General features: G+C 44.9%; 1 protein-coding gene across 1 annotated transcript in view; it reads right to left on the reverse strand.

Moving 5' to 3' along the window:
* SCGN (secretagogin, EF-hand calcium binding protein) overlaps nt 1–17,409 on the reverse strand; it is a 35,261-nt gene that overhangs the window by 12,297 nt on the left and 5,555 nt on the right. The window contains exons 3-7 of the mRNA XM_077765719.1: nt 16,506–16,598; nt 13,123–13,212; nt 9,521–9,577; nt 8,766–8,843; nt 819–874 (exon numbers count right to left, since the gene is read on the reverse strand). Coding sequence (XP_077621845.1) covers nt 819–874; nt 8,766–8,843; nt 9,521–9,577; nt 13,123–13,212; nt 16,506–16,598 — 374 coding nt within the window. The remainder of the gene's footprint in view (nt 1–818; nt 875–8,765; nt 8,844–9,520; nt 9,578–13,122; nt 13,213–16,505; nt 16,599–17,409) is intronic.

A 17,409-nucleotide genomic window follows, 5' to 3' on the forward strand; every position in this document is an offset into this window, starting at 1 on the left:
CTCCCAGCCATATATCCTACTGTCTTGCAGCCTATAACTGCCAACCTTTATCCTTGTCCAGTCTACAGCTACATCCACCCCATCCTCAGGTACCTGGTGTCATAACTGCTCCCCCATCTGGGTTTATCTATGTATTCTGGATCCAACGATTTCAACTCTGTTCATCTATTCACAATTTTTTTTCACTCTGTGTACAACCACGGGTTGTTTTGAGGTCAGCTAGCCTTGAGAAAACATGCTGACATGCCCATCATGTCACAACACTGGACTTAACAGCAATTTGCAAATACTGGGCCGCTTCTGCTGTCACCCCCTACTCCTCTGCTCTGGTCTTCAGGTTCTGGGTGCCCGTGGAGGCTACACCCACACCGAGAAACCAGCCAGCACAGCTGGAGTGTGGTTCAGCTGTCCTCTGTCCTGAACTGACTGCTCAGCATTCCCAGAGCCAGTGAATTGGATCCCAGATGTATTTTTCCATGGGGTCTTCATGTGGAAACAGGAAGGCAAGGCTGGCTTATGCTGTCAGAGCTTGACGTGGGACTTGAACTCATGACATGTGAGATCATGATTTGAGCCAACATCAAGAGTTGGCTACCTAACTAACTGAGCCACCCAGGAGCCCCAAGAGCTTTCATTACCTTCACAAATGGATCTGTTACTCCAGAAGATTCACAACTGCTGCTGCTAATTTGGTAAGATGAGCCTGTCCTTCAGGGTTTCAGGCAGGACTTGACCTCTGCTTTTCAGAGAGAAGTGTGTGTGCATCATGAACCCTAGGAAGGTGTTTCTGAGCCTGACTCCGTTCCCCTGCCACTCACCTTGCCAAGTCATTAAGATCCAACCGGCCATCCTTATTTTTGTCAAAGATCTTCATCTGGAATGCAGAAGGGGAAACAACTGTAAGAAGCACTTATAACAGGAATCCATTCTAAAAGCACTTTGACATTTTGCCCTTCCAATCCCAGAGTTGTCTAAAACTGGCTGCGGCCACCTCACATCACAGAGTACTCCCTACAGAGGACAGAGGAATATCATTTTTCCATTGAAGGCAGAAGTAGTCGAGGAGGATGTGACCTAGGGGAAAGCCTGTCTCTCCGGGCTTTCAGGATTGTAGGAAGGAAGAGAGGGAGAGGCAGAGACAGGACAGTCAAGTGCACAGATGTGTGACTAGATGTGCTGGAAGGGGGGCCCTGGAGGGAGGAGATCACTAGCTAAGGAAGGACAACACTGAGTGGAGAGAGTTGCTATGGGTTGGCTTTCCAGAGATGCTCTGAGCCCCTAGGCATTCGAGTGCTGGGTTGAGATCCAGAGGACTGTGACGGGATGAGATGATGCTGGAACAGAGGGTGGGGACGGACCCCAGAGCCACGGGCTGGAAAGAGGATGTGTGATAGAGAAACACTTAGCATGTCTGACTCCATGTGATTTCTGTTTCCCTTGCTGCTCAGAAAACCTCTCTGCTCAGCCCTGCAGGCTACAGCTAAGGTGTGCGAAAACCACTCTTTACCCCAAATAAACTTCACCCAAGGAGAGAAGGGAGTATATAAAGAAATAATAAGGCTATGTTTAAGATTTATGGGAATGCCATGACCAGATTCCCGTACACAGAGGTCAAGTGACCAAGGACAGAAAAGTTTTACAACCTTCCTTGGACCCTGGTGGGCTCCTGAATGCTTACAGAAAACAATCACCTCTTGATTCCAACCTCCTCCTCTTCTCCCTCCTCCTAACATAAAGGAAGCTCACATTCATGCTGAGAGGAACTGGAGCTACTCTTTGAGACAACAGTCACCAACTCCTTGGTTTGCTGGCTTTCTGGATAAAGCTGGTTTCCTTTCCCCAGCGTCTTGCCTCTTGACTTACTGGTCTGTTGTGTGGAGATAACATGTGGACTCCACTACAGATATGGCAGAGGATTAATGGCCCTCACCCAGCAAGAGGTAAAGGATGGCTGTGGAACTAGCCTGTACTTCCAAAGGGCCAGCCATAGCTAAGAGCACAGATTATGAGTTCATCACACACTTCCCCCACTGTGAACACCAGCAAGGTAGCAGCAACTGAGTGGCCAAGAGGCACCAGCCCAGGGACCAGAGGAGTCAAAGAGCATTGTGCCCAGGGACCTTGGCTCCTCCCCTCCCCCACTAGGGCCCAAAGCCACTTTTCTCTCCTTGATGCCATTTTTGCAGAAGAGTCTGGGTTGGATGAAGGTGACTGAGAATCTAAGAGGCTGAGCTTTTCCTTTTGTAGAAAGACTTAGCATGATCCAAAGAGACTATTTAAATGATAGCACCAGATGAGGCTTTAAACAAGATGGATCAGATTAATTTAATCAAGATGGAAGAGAGATTATTTCACTGCATATTTGAGTCATAGTGTGAGTGAATTTTGTGACCTCACCACATTTTAGTACAGCAGCTCTAAACATATTTGCTGGAAGAGGCCGTACAGGAAGAGAGACAGGGTGAAAAAATCTGAGAATATATGTAATAGATTTTTGCATTAAAAAACATATCAGTCCATCATTCCTCACTCCCTAAATCCAGTTTACTTTTAATATTTGAAATGAATTTGAAAGCCCATTTTCCCAAAACTTTAGCACCAAAAATGTACAGTACAGAATCTATTAAAATGCAGGTTATATTTTTATACATTTGGATATATTACACATCCAATTGTGTCTCTAAGACACAAATTCTCTATCCAGTAAAAGTCTGATACTTTGCTAAAGACTGAGCCATGAGTTCTTTCCATGACACTACCATTACAGAAGGTTCTATTTTAATAGAGAGCTAAATTATCTCGAGTTTTAAGCAAGTAGTAACTCACCTTGAAAAATGCAGACCCATCTCCATAGCTGTCCAAATTAGTCAAAGGGGAAAATACCCTTTGCTCAAAACTGGCTTGAGGAATAACTGACCACCAATGTGGTAAATTATGCTCCTACTAATCAGAAAATTGGTTACGTGGTTCATTTGAGAAATTCTAAGAAGTGGTCTGAGTCAGAGCTGTGAATTGAGGGTCGTCACCATTAGCTGGTATTTCAAGCCACGAGGCTGGTTGAGGTCACCAGCAGAGGGAAGGTAAGCACCGAAGCAAATAACTCTCAAGATTGGGCCCAGACATGTTTCACTTCAATAGGGATCAGAGAGCTGAGTGCCTTTTCCTACAGAAGGAAGCCAGCTACTTGAATCCAGGCCCAAAGGAGCCAGACCAGGGTGGAAGATGGGACAAGTTTAACCTCATGTCTCTTTGTCTGCCAGATTTACAACAGCTCAAGTTCCATGCTCTAATTAGGTATGTGAGCTTAACATCTCCTGCATGTATTAACTTACATTTTTTTAAAGCTCAATATTATCCAATAGCATTCTATTCAGACAGCTAATCTTTCCTCCTGCCAGGTATCGTAGCACCTCTCAATTAGATGTCATAATTGGCTTTTGTTAATAGGCTGTTTCCTCCCTTGTCCAGAACATTAATTAGGAATTAGAATAGGATTAGGCCTGTGGACCTCAACTTCCCTCCTACGATTGGGTGCTCTGCTGTGCTCATTTGCTGTTCATGTTTCAGACAGCTTTCAAATGTGCCAACCCCCATGGGGGTCCATTTGAATTCATTTAGCAGGGTATATTTCTGAAGTAAAGCATTTGATGCTAAACCTTGGAACCAAATTTGTAATGCAGGGCTGCTCTGACTGTATCCATCGCTCAATAAAAAGCCATTAAAGCAGTGGTAAGGTGATTTCACACTTGGTGAATCATTTAGAGCTCAGGTTCTAAAATCTCTTTTGAGCATATTGAATTTCTGAAAGTTATTTCACCCAAAGGTCACTAGGGAATTGTAAAAAGTCTTCTAAAAAACAACTATAGTCCAGTTCCCAAATCTGTTCATTGGAAAAGTATAAGTTGCCTCTATAATCTCAGGAAGAACAATGAAATAAATTGACCATAACCTTATTACACTCATTCTAGTCTTTTGGTCAGACTAGGTCTTTGGGTAGTAACTCTTCCTTGATTCCTCAACACTTAACTATCACCTCAGGGCAGAAAGAATCCGTGAGGGGCCACTCAGGGTTTGATTGATCATGAGCCTATCTTCATGGGACAATTTGGAACAAAAGATGAGTGCTTCCCCACAGCACTCATAAACAGAAGAACCACAGGTTTGGGCAATGACACAGACACAGGATAACAACATAGTCTTGGTCAATGGATGGTTCTCAACCCAGATACTCAACAGCTGGGCGAGACCATTTTGATCCTCCCCGGTGGGCTCACGGGATTCCAAGCTTCCAGAGCTGAGCTCAGAGCCATCAAACCTGCACATTGCCAGATTTTCTCCAGCCCAGAGCATTCTATCTGAAGGCTGCCTGCGTTGAGCTTTGTAAAACTGAAACCCAAAGGCCGTGTGTGAAAAGAGGCGCTCTGAGCAGCCAGGGTAGCTGGGCTGATGGGTGATGTGCGTAATCTTTTCAGCCAAGTATTGACTTTCCCAGCAGCCCACGTGTTCCCTTCATGCCTGTTCCTGTCCCTTAAAATGGGTTGAGTGAGCCGACCCGGAGCTTCATGCAGCCACAGATTCCTCTTCTTCCCTGGCTCCTTGCATCAGCTTAGCCACGTTCTCTTCCCCAGAACTATTGTGTAGAACCCTTTCCTGTTTTCTGTTGTCTCTCATTAATTTGTTTCCTATTTTGTGTTTAATAAGATGGCAGCTCTTAAGATTATTTCTGGACTTCAAGAGGAGAAAAATGTTTTCCTAGGTAATAAATTCTGGCACGGCTTGATAGCTCGAGTTCCTGTATTATCTTATCTTTAAAACTATTAAGAGATTCCTAATCCCTTAATGCAGCTTTGTCCTCACCTCGTTTTTCACTTTCTTCAGAGGAATCGTCATCTCTTCTTAATCTCTCAATAGGGCTTACTCTTCCCCTTTTGAAAGATTTCTTTTTAATGAAGAAAGTATTTAAACATCCAGACTTGAGTATTGTGGTGGAAAATACAGCTTTCGGAGGTAGATCTGGGTATGCATTTCCAGTCCGTCCTTACTATATTTGACCTAAGTCTGTAATCCTCAGTTTTTCCATTTATAAAATGAGAGGTAAAATATGCTTATTTTATATAGTTGCTGCGAGAATCAAATGTTTGAAAAGTGCTTTGCACAGAGCTCAGCACAATGTGAACACTCAGTATAATTAAAGGTACTGATTAAAGGTACTTAGTACTCGGAGTAAATGCTGGCCGTGTTGCAGTGAAAATAACATGCCACACATACTCAGCTGAGGAGGCGTCTTCAAACAACTCAGCTTTAACTCTGTCCATCTACCTTTTCTTGTCCTGCCTCTGGTGAAACTCTAGAATGGTGGCTTCACTATAACTTACCTTATTTTTGCTTTTTCCCTCCATTACCAAATTTTCCCTAACTGGAAGACTCCAGAAAGTTAGGGACCATACCTTTCTTGGTAAGTTCTCCCTAAATGAACTCACATCTTTGAGTGAACTAGTTTACCAGATCATATTCTGACCTGGAAAAAAAGCATGAAGAAAATGAGGGGTTTGGTGACAGAGGGGATGCTGTGGGTCACTTTGAGACTCTACTTCTCAGCCCAGAAAAGGCATGTCAGACTCAAGGAGCACAGGGATGTGAACTCTGAATCCATAGAGACTTGTCCCAGGCCTGTCCTGCTCTGATTATCTTTTCATATTTGCACTGCTTTTCTTCTTCCTCCTCTCTCACCCCCCACTCCTGCTTTCCTACCCCTCCTACCTCTCATCATCAGCGTGGGGCTCCAGCGACCCTGTCTGGGTCTGCCCTGGGCTCAGCACAGCTCATACCCTGCCTGGTGGGGACCCCTGTGGATGACTCTCTGTGATGAAGGACCCTGGCGAGACCCCTAAGGGATCAAGCTCAGTACATCCAAGCACTCCTTCTGCCTCTGTCCTGGAGAGTCTGGTTTACAAAGAGGAAAAATCAAAGGAGAATTTCAGAATGGCAAGCATAGCTTGGGGAAGGCTGGATCTGTGTGATATGCCATCTACCAGGCGCGTAGACGACGGCATCTTCTGTTTCCAGCACTCTGGTGGCTCTCGTCTCACTCAGACGAACCCCACGTTCTCACAGTGGCTAAGAAGCCCCACAGGGTCTGGCCTCTGATGAGTCTCGCCCTTGAGTGCTCTGCTCCAGCCACAGTGCTGTCTCCCTGTCCTTGAAGATCGCTGGCACACCGACCGCTGCCCCAGGGGCTCTGTGCTTTCCTGCACTCTTGTCCTTCCTCAAGCCTCATCTTCCAGAAGGGTGAAAATTACACTCCCCAGCCCCCGGTCTCAGCTACTTCACCAGCACGGCCATCCTTTGCCCTGCTCTACTTTTTCATTTTCTCCATAACACTCATTACCCTCTGTCATGTGACATCATTTATTATTTATTATGTTTATGGTTATTGTCAGTCTCTGCTTTGTCTGGTTTGCTCACTGCTGGGTCCCCAATGACTTGAGGAGTGCCAGGGGCATGGAAGATACTCAGTGGATATTTGTGGACTGGGTTAAACGAGTGACCGATGTGAAGACAATGCTATGCATGAGGTACGCTGGGGGAACAGGGAGAGAAAGCTGCATCCACTACAGAAGAAGTTATGGAAGGTTTTCTAGGCCACGATGATGTCTTACTGAATCTTGAAGGACAAGCAGGAACTGGGAGAACCAAAGTAGGGAATAGAATTAAGCCACATTAGTGAGAAAGTAGTGATTGAGTATTGTAGTGGGAGGCGGAGGGCAGCCCCTCAGCATCAAAGGTAATCCAAGAAATACTAGAAAGATCCTGGTGACTCTAAGAGAGTATTGCATCATGTAGTGCATGATTTATACGTTCATAAAGTCAAGGTAACAAACACCCAGTGCTAACCCTGGGTTGAGTCAAGGTTGGAAAGTGCTCAGCTAGGAACATAAGCTGCTTGTTATTCTCAGGCAGTTACAGGGACATCTCCCTTTCCAGAGTATTTATTCTGCTGGAAATCAGGTGGGAAGAAACCTTGAGACTTCCCTGTGGCTGGGAAAGTTCTCCCTGCTTCTAGGAGATTTCCCACCTCACTCTTCTGTGCTGAGTGCGTATTAATCAGGATCTCAAACCCCATTTGCATGCTATTAAAATAGGTCGAAATATTTCCTTGATTGCTCCTGGCATCGGCTTTGTTTCTGCCCAGGCCATTTACCAGCCTTTACAGTCAAGCGCACCCTTCGCCTTCCCTCGTTCCCAGGGCAGGTGCCCGTGACTGGGGGCCGAGTCAGACAGAGTGCGGAGTGAGAGAGGCTGAAAACCAGGAGAGCTCAGCATCCAGTTTAACCAGCACCTTCAGCCAGGTGACCTAACTTCTCCCGGTTACCTGATTTTTAAGGCGAGTTTAAGAATTCAACTTCATGCGACTCAGTCACTTACCCTTTCTAAGCCTCCAGCATCAGATATACAAAATAGCATGAAAATGCCAACCCTGCAGAGAAGTCACCAGAAATAATACCATATTTGGGGCACCTGGGGGCTCAGTTGGTTAAGTGTCTGACATTGGCTCAGGTCATGATCTTGTGGTTCGTGGGTTCGAGCCCCGTGTCGGGCTCTGTGCTGACAGCTCAGAGCCTGGAGCCTGTTTCAGATTCTGTGTCTCCCTCTCTCTCTGCTCCTCCCCTGCTCACGCTCTCTCTGTCTGTCTCTCTCAAAAATAAATAAACATTTAAAAAAAAGAAATAATACCATATTTGGAAATCAGCTCAAGGCCTCTGTAGGTTGACCTAGTGGCACACGTTTTATGAAATTCACCAACTCTTCTCGGTGTCATGTGCTCCTGACTGCTCGCCAGGAAGCTCAGTAACATGAATCTGTGCTGGAGCACTTCACATGTTTAACAATCCTACAAGCAAGTAAGCCTTCGCCGGCAATTTCTTTTCCTTATTAACTGAGAAAATGACAGCGTCTGATTGGACTGAAGCACTCGTCTGGGGGAAGGAAGGAGCGCGGGGGACACGAAAGGCAGGAGCTGGAGAACTGCGCTGTGTTGGGTGAGGATGAGTTTGCCAGAGGCAGCTCTCCCGAGCCGTCATTTTTCAGGGAGCTTTGACACCGAAATAATCTCAGGTCACTCAGGACACGGAAGCCTCAGGTCACTCAGCCACGAGGGGCCGGCAAACCAATACCAACAAGGACCACAGGCAAGAGCTAACAGGTGCTGAGCCCCCGTTACGTCCCGGACGCCCTGCAGAGACATTGGCTCTCTCCACCCCCCCCAGCAGTTAGGTACCATTAGCCCCCATTTTACAGATGAACTAGTAAAATGGAGAGGCTGATGGTCTCCCAAGGTCGCTGCTACTAAGTGGCAGAGACGGGATGCACATCTCCCATCTGTCTGACTCCCCGCTGCCCTGAATCAACACGCTAAATGAACAGAATGGGGGCAGGAAGTGGCTCCCTGTGCCTGGTACTGATTGTCCGTGTTTACCCGTTTCTACGTGACTTCGAGCGGCACGGAGGTTCTTGGCCTGGTGCCTGGTAACCCGATGCTGACTGGACTTTCCACGTCTCCCCAAGGACAGGTGAATGGCTTTCCTCTCAAATACATGCAGTCTTGTCCTCAGAGAGAGGCTAGAGCAGCTCAGTTTTAGTCGACGTTTCCCAGAGGGGTTCTGTTGTGTTCATTCAGTCTGCAGGGGCCCCTCGGCACCGAGTCCGGGCCCCTGGGAGGCCTCAGGGGGGCTGCCCTTGTGAGAGCACACTGCCCAGCTACTTACCATGGTGCCAGTGTATTCATCCAGCTTAGCGTCGGGAACGGCCTTCCTGTGGTGGAGGAAGAGGTCTCGGAGGAAGTTCTGTGACATCGAGAGAAGAGCCACGTCTTACATCTTACATGGGGAGCAAATAAACCACCAAGATCTCAGGACACCTTATTTCAGGGATTGTGGTTCTTTTTTTTTTTTTAAGGAGAAAATAAAATGCTTTTAGGAAGCAATAGATCCGAGAATGGAGGGCTCTCACTATTTAAATGGAGCTCACAGGGGCACCTGGGTGGCTCAGTTGGTTGAGAGTCCTACTCTTGATTTTGGCTCAGGTCATGATCTCTTGGTTCGGGAGTTCAAGCCCTGTTTCAGGCCCTGCGTTAACAGCAGAGCCTGCTTGGCATTCTCTCTCTCTCTCTCTCTCTCTCTCCCTTTCTCACGACCCTTCCTCTGCTCGCTCTCTCTCAAAATAAATAAATAAAAAATAAAAACTTTAAAATAAAGGGAGCTTACAGAACCCAGAGGATGGCTCCAGGCATGCAAAAAGTATAAAAAATTCCTCAATTTTATGTCTCTTCCCAGAGAAAGCAATGTTATCTGCATGTCCTAAACCTTTTAAACACAAATAAGGTTTTTTTGTTGTTTTTTTTTTTAAGTAACAAATTCAAATGTATGTTTCTTGGGCCCACAGAAATTAAGTTCATGGTCCATACGCCAGTTCCCAGTGATGAAGAAGTCCACCTCCACCCAGTGAGAGTCTCCACACTTACCCGCAGCTCAGCAGCTGATATAAAGCCACTGCTGTCAGCGTCGTACTTGCGCCAAATCTGAAATACATGAAAGCCGTGCATCCATTTACCGCTCCAATGACCGTGCAGGCAAGCACAAGCCCAGAGAGGCCGTGGAGGGCTGACACCAGAGTCTGTCCCTGGTACAGCTGGTGACTCTGACAATGTAGCCTGCAGCGTTATCAGGAAATTGCATGCAAGGTGGACAGGAGACAAATCCTGGGGCCCAGGAGAGAGTCAAACCGAGGCACCTGCATAGAACTAAAGCCCCAAATAGCAATAACTTTAATAAAAGGGTGAACCCCTCCCAAATACGCTGTGCCAGAAGGCCCTAAGGAATCTTGCCTGTGCAGCCTTGGCCTTGGCTCTGGGAAAAGGGAATAAAACATCTCGGATGATTCCCAGTGACAAGGCAACCCCTTCATTGGTTTGAGGGTAGCATCCATCCAGCGGAAGATACAATTACTAAACTGGGAGGCGGAATTGAACATTTTTAAAGAGACACTGACCTGTTTTCTTTACTACATGGTGTGGTTGGGACCACCTATGATTGATTATTCCGAATATAAGCATCACAGGTTGGCAAGGTAAAGTTGTTTTTTCTAATTGACAAGATTTTCTGTAGATGTAGAACGGATTAGCTGAGTCACCAACTGCAGAGACCTTAACCCTAGACTCGAGTCAGCCAGCCCTGCCTGAGGACCCCGCAGGGACAGTGCGCGTCCCGACGGGTCGTCCCTGAGACCAACATGTCTGCCTGAATTCAGCCAGACCTACAAAGTCAACTTGTTACACCAAAACTGAGAATGAGAATTTCAAATAACAAAACCATTTTACACGCTTTTTTTTCATGTTATTCTTCAAAAATGTCTGTCTACTTTATCTTACAATTTTCTTACAACTGAGCCATTTGAGGGCCAAAGACTTTTATGTGAATCATGCGCACGCCTGTCTTTAAAGAATGAAAGCAAAATGAGGAGATTTCTGGGCAAACAAAACAGAGTTTTTACCTGTTTTGTTTTACTTTTGAGTGAAGGATATATTCCAGGAAGGAGGAACATGAAGAGGGAGAATCTGAATCACAGACCAGAATGGTACACAAGGGCGCTGGGAAACAAATCTTGACTGTGTCTTGTTTGTGGGGTTAAGGAAAGCAAGATGGAACCGAGATCCTGGACGGTCACAGCACGGGAGCTCTGAGTGGTGTGTCAGGATGAAAGGGTTTTAAGGTCCTGGGGCTCAGAGGGAACATAAAGGCATTAACTTAGAATGTTTAAAACTATATAGGATACTGATAGGTTATAACAAATTTAATTAAAATAATCAAGCGTCTGAAATGAGATCTATATATACCTATATATTTTTTTAAATTTTTAAAAATGTTTTATTATGTATTTTTGAGAGAGAGAGAGAGAGGCAGAGCATGAGCAGGGTAGGGACAGAGAGAGAGGGAGACACAGACTCTGAAGCAGCTCCAGGCTCTGAGCTGTCAGCCCAGAGTCTGATGCTGGGCTTGAACTCACAAATGGCAAGATCATGACCTGAGCTGAAGTTGGACACTTAACCTACTGAGCCACCCAGGCATCCCTATATATATAATTTTTAGTTGGGTAGAGAAAGGGAAAACTTCCTTGTTAGAAGCAGTTGACAAGCTAGAAGGGAGGAGGCAGATGGAATAAGTTACAAGAGAAATAAACAGATAGGAAGGTGCTATAGTGCTATTTCTTTTTTCCCATTCCTTGACATTATTGAATACTATGTAAGGCCTAACATTTTAATGCTGTTTTTCTGATTATAAGAGTACATCAGGTTCACTGTACACAATTAATGAACTACAAAGAAGGACAAGTATAATCTCCAAAACTATCTACCTCCGAGATCATGTTTTTCGTGTGTTTCCTTTCCATCACAGTTCTACGGTACACCTGACAGGGCTAAATTGGGGGCCATACACTTGGGCAATATGTTGATTATTTTCATTTAAAATTCTCTGAGAGCATTTTTAAGCACAATTACAATTATTTTGAAAATGCCATTTAAAATAATTTGTAAATAATTATGATTCTGTGCACAATTGGAAAATATAAAAGTGCAAAGAATATGAAAATCATCTGAAATCTTACTGCTTAAAAGCAATCAGTATCTATATGGCATATATTTCCCTATGGTCTAATTTATGTACGTGTTAGGATGAACAACTTCAAAAATAATGTTAAGATCATAACACATGTACAATTTTGGTTCTTAACATTATAACACATTTCGTCAATATCAACATTTCTCATTATACCCTTAAGAGAGATGCTTGGAGCAGTAGAATTTTATGAAGGCAAAGGGTAAAGATATTTTTAACTTTGAATAATGACATTTTAAAGGATCTTGAGGCGCCTGGGTAGCTCAGCTGGTTCAGCGTTTGACTCTTGGTTTTGGCTCAGGTCATGATTTCACAATTCATGAGTTTGAGTCCCACATTGCACTCTCTGCTGTCAGTGCAGAGCCCACTTTGGATCCTCTGTCCCCCTCTTTCTCTGCCCTTCCCCTGCAGGACACACGCATGCTCACTCTCTGTCTCACATACACAGACACAAATAAACATTTAAAAATCAATAGTAAGGGATCTTGATCGTGTTTTTGCAAAATTGCTTTCCATAAAATTGTTGCAGTGTGCATGCCTACCAACAGATCATGAGCATCAATCTCGGTGCTACCTTGCTGGCACCACATATTCTGTTGATTCTCTTAAAATCTTTATCTCTTTGATTGGTAAAAATAGTTGTTTTTAATTTGTATTTCTTGGCTACCAGCATACATTTATTGTCCAAATCCCTTCTGTGATTTGTCTATGCATGTGCTTGCTCAATTTTACAGGACTTCCACTTGGCCGGAAGTAAATACAGCCACGCAAAAGGGCACTAAGTCATTATCTTGTAAATGGGGCCATGGTAACTGTTTCACGAAATGGATCCTGGATGCAGTAGCTGTCTTGGGTCTCTCTGACTTTCCAGGTCTTTCTCCAGCAGACACTAACACCTAGGGGCTGAAAGAGGAGTTAAGCGGAGCCATTGACTCTGGCTTCAGCCTTCACTCAAGCACAGCGATGGTAAACAGAAGTCCTCCTGGCCGGATCGACACTCGAGTGAGTTACATTTTCACAGTATTATACCTTCAAAACTAGGATTAATTGCCAACATTTAAAAACAAATAGTTTCACCTAGAGTCTAGATGTCCAGACGGCAGTTTGCTGGAGCTGCCCAGTGTCTCTGCTTTGGAGGGGCTCTTGATCTCTGGGCTCCCCAGTCCCCAGCAGACCCCCATCACACTCCTCTGTGCGCACCTGCCTGGTCTCCTCTGGCCCAGGCTGAAGGACTTGGTCAGCTCGGAAGCAGCCTAGGTCAGCACACAGAGCACACGGGGGCTTGGGGCCAAAGCTCTGGCTCATCACCAAGGGCTCCTGTTGCTTGGTCTTGTCCCTGTGGGCAGCTCTCCCTCAGGGACTGGACAGGGGTGGTGGCCACCACAGTTGGCGGGGGGCCCTGGTCTCTTCTCAATCCCCATCATCCATAGAGATACAACCAAGCACTTACCTGCATAAACTCCACGCTGCTGTCCAAGGGGGTTTCCTGACGAAAGAGCAGAAGGAAGTTTTCATCCTCAGACAAGAACATATTGGCAAGCTAGGGAAATGGAGAGAAAGAGCAGTTGGTGACACTGGCCAGTGCCCCCTGGGTAAAAGTCATGGTGGGACCTTTTACAGGGCAGAAGGGCTTGGATCCCCCAAGACTGAGAGCTCAGATTCCAGTTCTGTGCCCTTGATTGCCATTTTCAGTTCCCTGATTTTGTGAAACAGTATTGCATCCCTACTGGGAATGAAGCACTGTGGGTGTCTGCCTTCTGCAAGCTTACAGTCCAAAATAATAATTCTGATTTTAATAATAAATTTGTAAGAGCTTACTATGTTCCAGGCACTATCTTAAGACTCTCTCATATTAAAATAATTTCACTCTATAATATAATGGAAAACGAAAATAGCAAATAGCTCTTATACATGTCATGAATTGTTCTAAATTCTGACATTTGCTTAGTCACTTATCCCTAACAACGACCTATGGAGTAGACAACACACCATTATTATTATTTGTTAGTTAGGGCAACTGGAACTTGCCTTAGCTATGCCGTTAGTAAGCTGTGGCATCAGGACTATGGCCAAGCTCTTAACCTTTATGTTGTGCTGGTGAGATGCTGTATACATGTTCACTTCAGTGTCACAGGCAAAGGCAGGAGTGCTGTATGTTCGCTAATTTATTCTTTTATGTTATTAGTTCATTAGTATCTCTATGATGATGCAATAGTTGGTCCACGTGTGATAAATTCAATCATCCAGATTTCCATTCGAGTGCCAGCTCTACTGATTTATGTCATATCTCCCATGAGTAAGGTGACATTTTCTTCTCCTGTGTGACTGTAACTCTTACATCAGCATGTAGGCGTGTTTGGCTGGCCTCGTCTGTCACCTGTGGTCTAGCAGTGTTACTGTCTTCACTCTGAGCTGTCTGTCATGAACAATGGCCATTCCTTCCATCACCGGGCGCTTCTCTCGGCATCTGCCAGAGACGGAGTCCAGACCAATGCTTTGGTGGCTTTTAGGCATGATGAGCCCACATTCCTGCGCACATTCTGTAGTTTGATGAGGGTCTGCTCATGGACATTACGTGTGAATAATAGCAATCATATTTTGAGTATCGTATGTTGAGTAGATACTCAATGGCAGGCACTGGGAAATGAGCTTTTCATATATTATCTCACTAAAGTCTCATACCAGTCCTTCTGGGGGGCCTAAATACCCCCTTACTCAGGGGAACAGGACAGCATTGTGTGCCTGTGATTATGGATCTTGATTCCTTCTCCATTGCTCTCCTGTTATTTGATATGGCACAATTTAATTGGTATCTCTGTGCCTCAATTTCTTCATTTGTAAAATGGACAGTAATGCTTATATCCTAGTGTTTATGTCAAAACTAAAAGTGAAATGAGGTGCCATTAATAAGCTGTTCAGTAAAACTCCCAGTACATATGAAACATTCAATACATGGTAACTGCCAAGTTGATGGAGATGATAAAACGGAGGCACAGGGAACAGGAACTTGGCCAAGGCCTCACGTTCACAGCGGGGACTTGGCCCTTTCTCTGCCCCACCCCTCGGCCTGCTGCCATGGTTCCAAGGTCAGCTGGGTCTGGCAACTGCTCTTGAGGACTGAGTTCTTTTTTGCATGGGTACCATAGGCCAAGGAACCAAATTAAAATGCAATTCTCTGGCCCTCAGTGTCTAGAACCCAGTCTGTCTTCAGCTTTATTGGAGTGACACAGAGGAGCCCTGGACAAATCAGATATACAGATAATCTCCCCAAACCTGGCTTCAGCTCTCAGTTGGGACTTCTTCCCATCTTAATTGTGCTATAATACCTCATGTGCGCCCAGGTGCGCCGATTTTTATGCCTCACTGCCTGTGACTGGAGGAAATGACATAGTCAGTGGTCCAGCACAAGGTCGGGGAGACACTGCTCCTCCTTAAGCTCACAGATGGGAGGTTTTAAGGGTTCTCAGACTGATGAACTGGATACCGTCAGCTTGTCTACAACCACCTCACTTATTCTTGTTTATGGGACTCCATGACTAAGTGATTGGCGTGGATGTCAAAGCTGATCCCAAGTTCCCAAGTGCTTCAAGAGGATGTGCCTGCTGTCAGCAGGTGTATACCATGGGTCATTTATTCATTATTAAGTCGGTACACATTTATAGCACCACGAATGTTACCCTCTGTCCTGTGGTCTGGAGAATGCAACAGCAGACATGCAGTCATGGAGACTTTGGTATCTCCAGCATGCAGCTTGCATTTCCTTCTTTGGTGGATATGCACATACGTTTCCATCAATTATATGCACATGCTGGTTATGTATATAATTTTGGCTCGGAGTGAAAATTTTGGTAACAACTACATTCACACACCTGGATTTAGTTTACTTCTTTTCTGAAAAGGCTGCTTCCTGGTGATGGTCTTGAACAGCATTTATAAGGAGGCATTGTTTTGCCCTCTTATCATGACTTTCTGAAGAAAAACAGCCCTGTTTTCATCAATAATATTGTGTGTCCGTGTATGGCAGCATCAAGAGACTTGCTCTGTAGGTTTCAGGTAATCTGTGTAGCCAGGAATTTTGACTATAAAATAAATATCTTACTTTTAAATGAGCTCATTGTTACATACAGACTGATAACTATATAGCATGACCCCATCGAGTGATATCTTTAAGTGGGGTTACACTTAAACTGGTGCCACTTATTAGCCTCGTAATGCACATGAAATAGGGGTAATGTCCCACACCTGCCTCCTTTCACTATTGTGGAGTATAAGATGCCAAAATATGTGTGGAAATCCTTTCTAAACTGTAAACCCTTTTGTAACTGGAAGGAAAAACGATGAGGTTAAAGAGAGGCTACCCAAGGCACGGTGTGCTTAACACCTTGCTTTTTGTAGACTCAGTAAATGTGGGCTGAGCTGAAGACAGCTCCTGTCTGTTTTGTTTTTAACAATCTTCAGGGATAGCTCTTTCCAGCCTCCGCTGGCTGATGCGGAAGTTTAAACTCATTTATTGTCAGTAAATTTTTCCTTATACCAAGGTTGAATTTGAACAGCACATTGCAAAGAGACAAATATTGGATCAGGTAACTGAAAGGCCTCCAGCATACCAATTCCCCAGTTATCAAATAAGTATAAATATTGATTGACCTAAATAAAATGATGGAACTATTTGTTGCTAAGTGGATGAAAAAGGAGAGGTGATTACTTCAAAATGCTGTGTAGGCCACCTGCCTTGCAGAGAGTTCTGATTTTCTGATAAGATTTGCATTATCTTTCAGAGGAAACGGTAGCCCTAAAAAGGCTCAGTCAAGAAAGGACGGCTGGGAAAAGTACCTCTTTCATTTGTACACGACCATCTCTAGAGACATCCTGGGGAGCCATACATTGCTGTTTCAGTCTCTGCACATTTTCTTCTATGGCCGCCGCCTATAATAGGCCAGAAAGAACCACATTAAAGCCGCTAGGGTTCCAAAAACATGGCTGGGATATCATACATTGAGAGCAGATAGCCTGATAATTATGATACTCTAACCTGGGAAGCAGGTCACTTAGCCATTTGGAGCAAGTCTACCATATTGAGCAGGGGGAAAAGTGATAGGGATTTCTTTTTTTTAATTTATTTTTTATTTTTTTTAATGTTTTATTTATTTATTTCTAGGAGGGAGAGAGAGAGAGACAGCGTGAGCAGGGGAGGGTCAGAGAGAGAGGGAGTCACAGACTGAAACAGGCTCCAGGCTCCGAGCTGGCAGTCAGCACGGAGCCCGACGCGGGGCTCGAACCCACGAACCGCGAGATCATGACCTAAGCGAAAGTCGGACGCTTAACCGACTAAGCCACCCAGGCGCCCCAGTGATAGGGATTTCTTGAGCAAACCATCATTGATGGGCACCCTGACCGGGTGAGATCTACAGCTGATGAGTTCCTAAAATCTGAATGGAGAGAAGTTGAGCTACTTGAGTGTTAAAGGATGGTTTTGAACATCATTATATGTTTTGTTGCGACAAAAGACTGTGTAGGAATGAACATACTTTCTTTCCCAAGAACTTTCTTCCCAAGACTTTCTTCTCAAGAACTCAGATTTTGTTCTATTTTTTTTTTTTTTTTTTTTTGGGNGAGGGGCAGGGGAGAGGGAAAGAGAGAATCCCAAGCAGATTCTGTGTTGTCATCACAGAGCCTGATGCAGGGCTCGATCTCACAAACCATGAAATCATGACCCGAACTGAGATCAAGAGTCAGA

This window comes from Crocuta crocuta, unplaced genomic scaffold (assembly GCF_008692635.1).
Source record: "Crocuta crocuta isolate KB4526 unplaced genomic scaffold, BGI_CrCroc_1.0 scaffold811, whole genome shotgun sequence".
NCBI classification, from domain to species: Eukaryota; Metazoa; Chordata; class Mammalia; order Carnivora; family Hyaenidae; genus Crocuta; species Crocuta crocuta.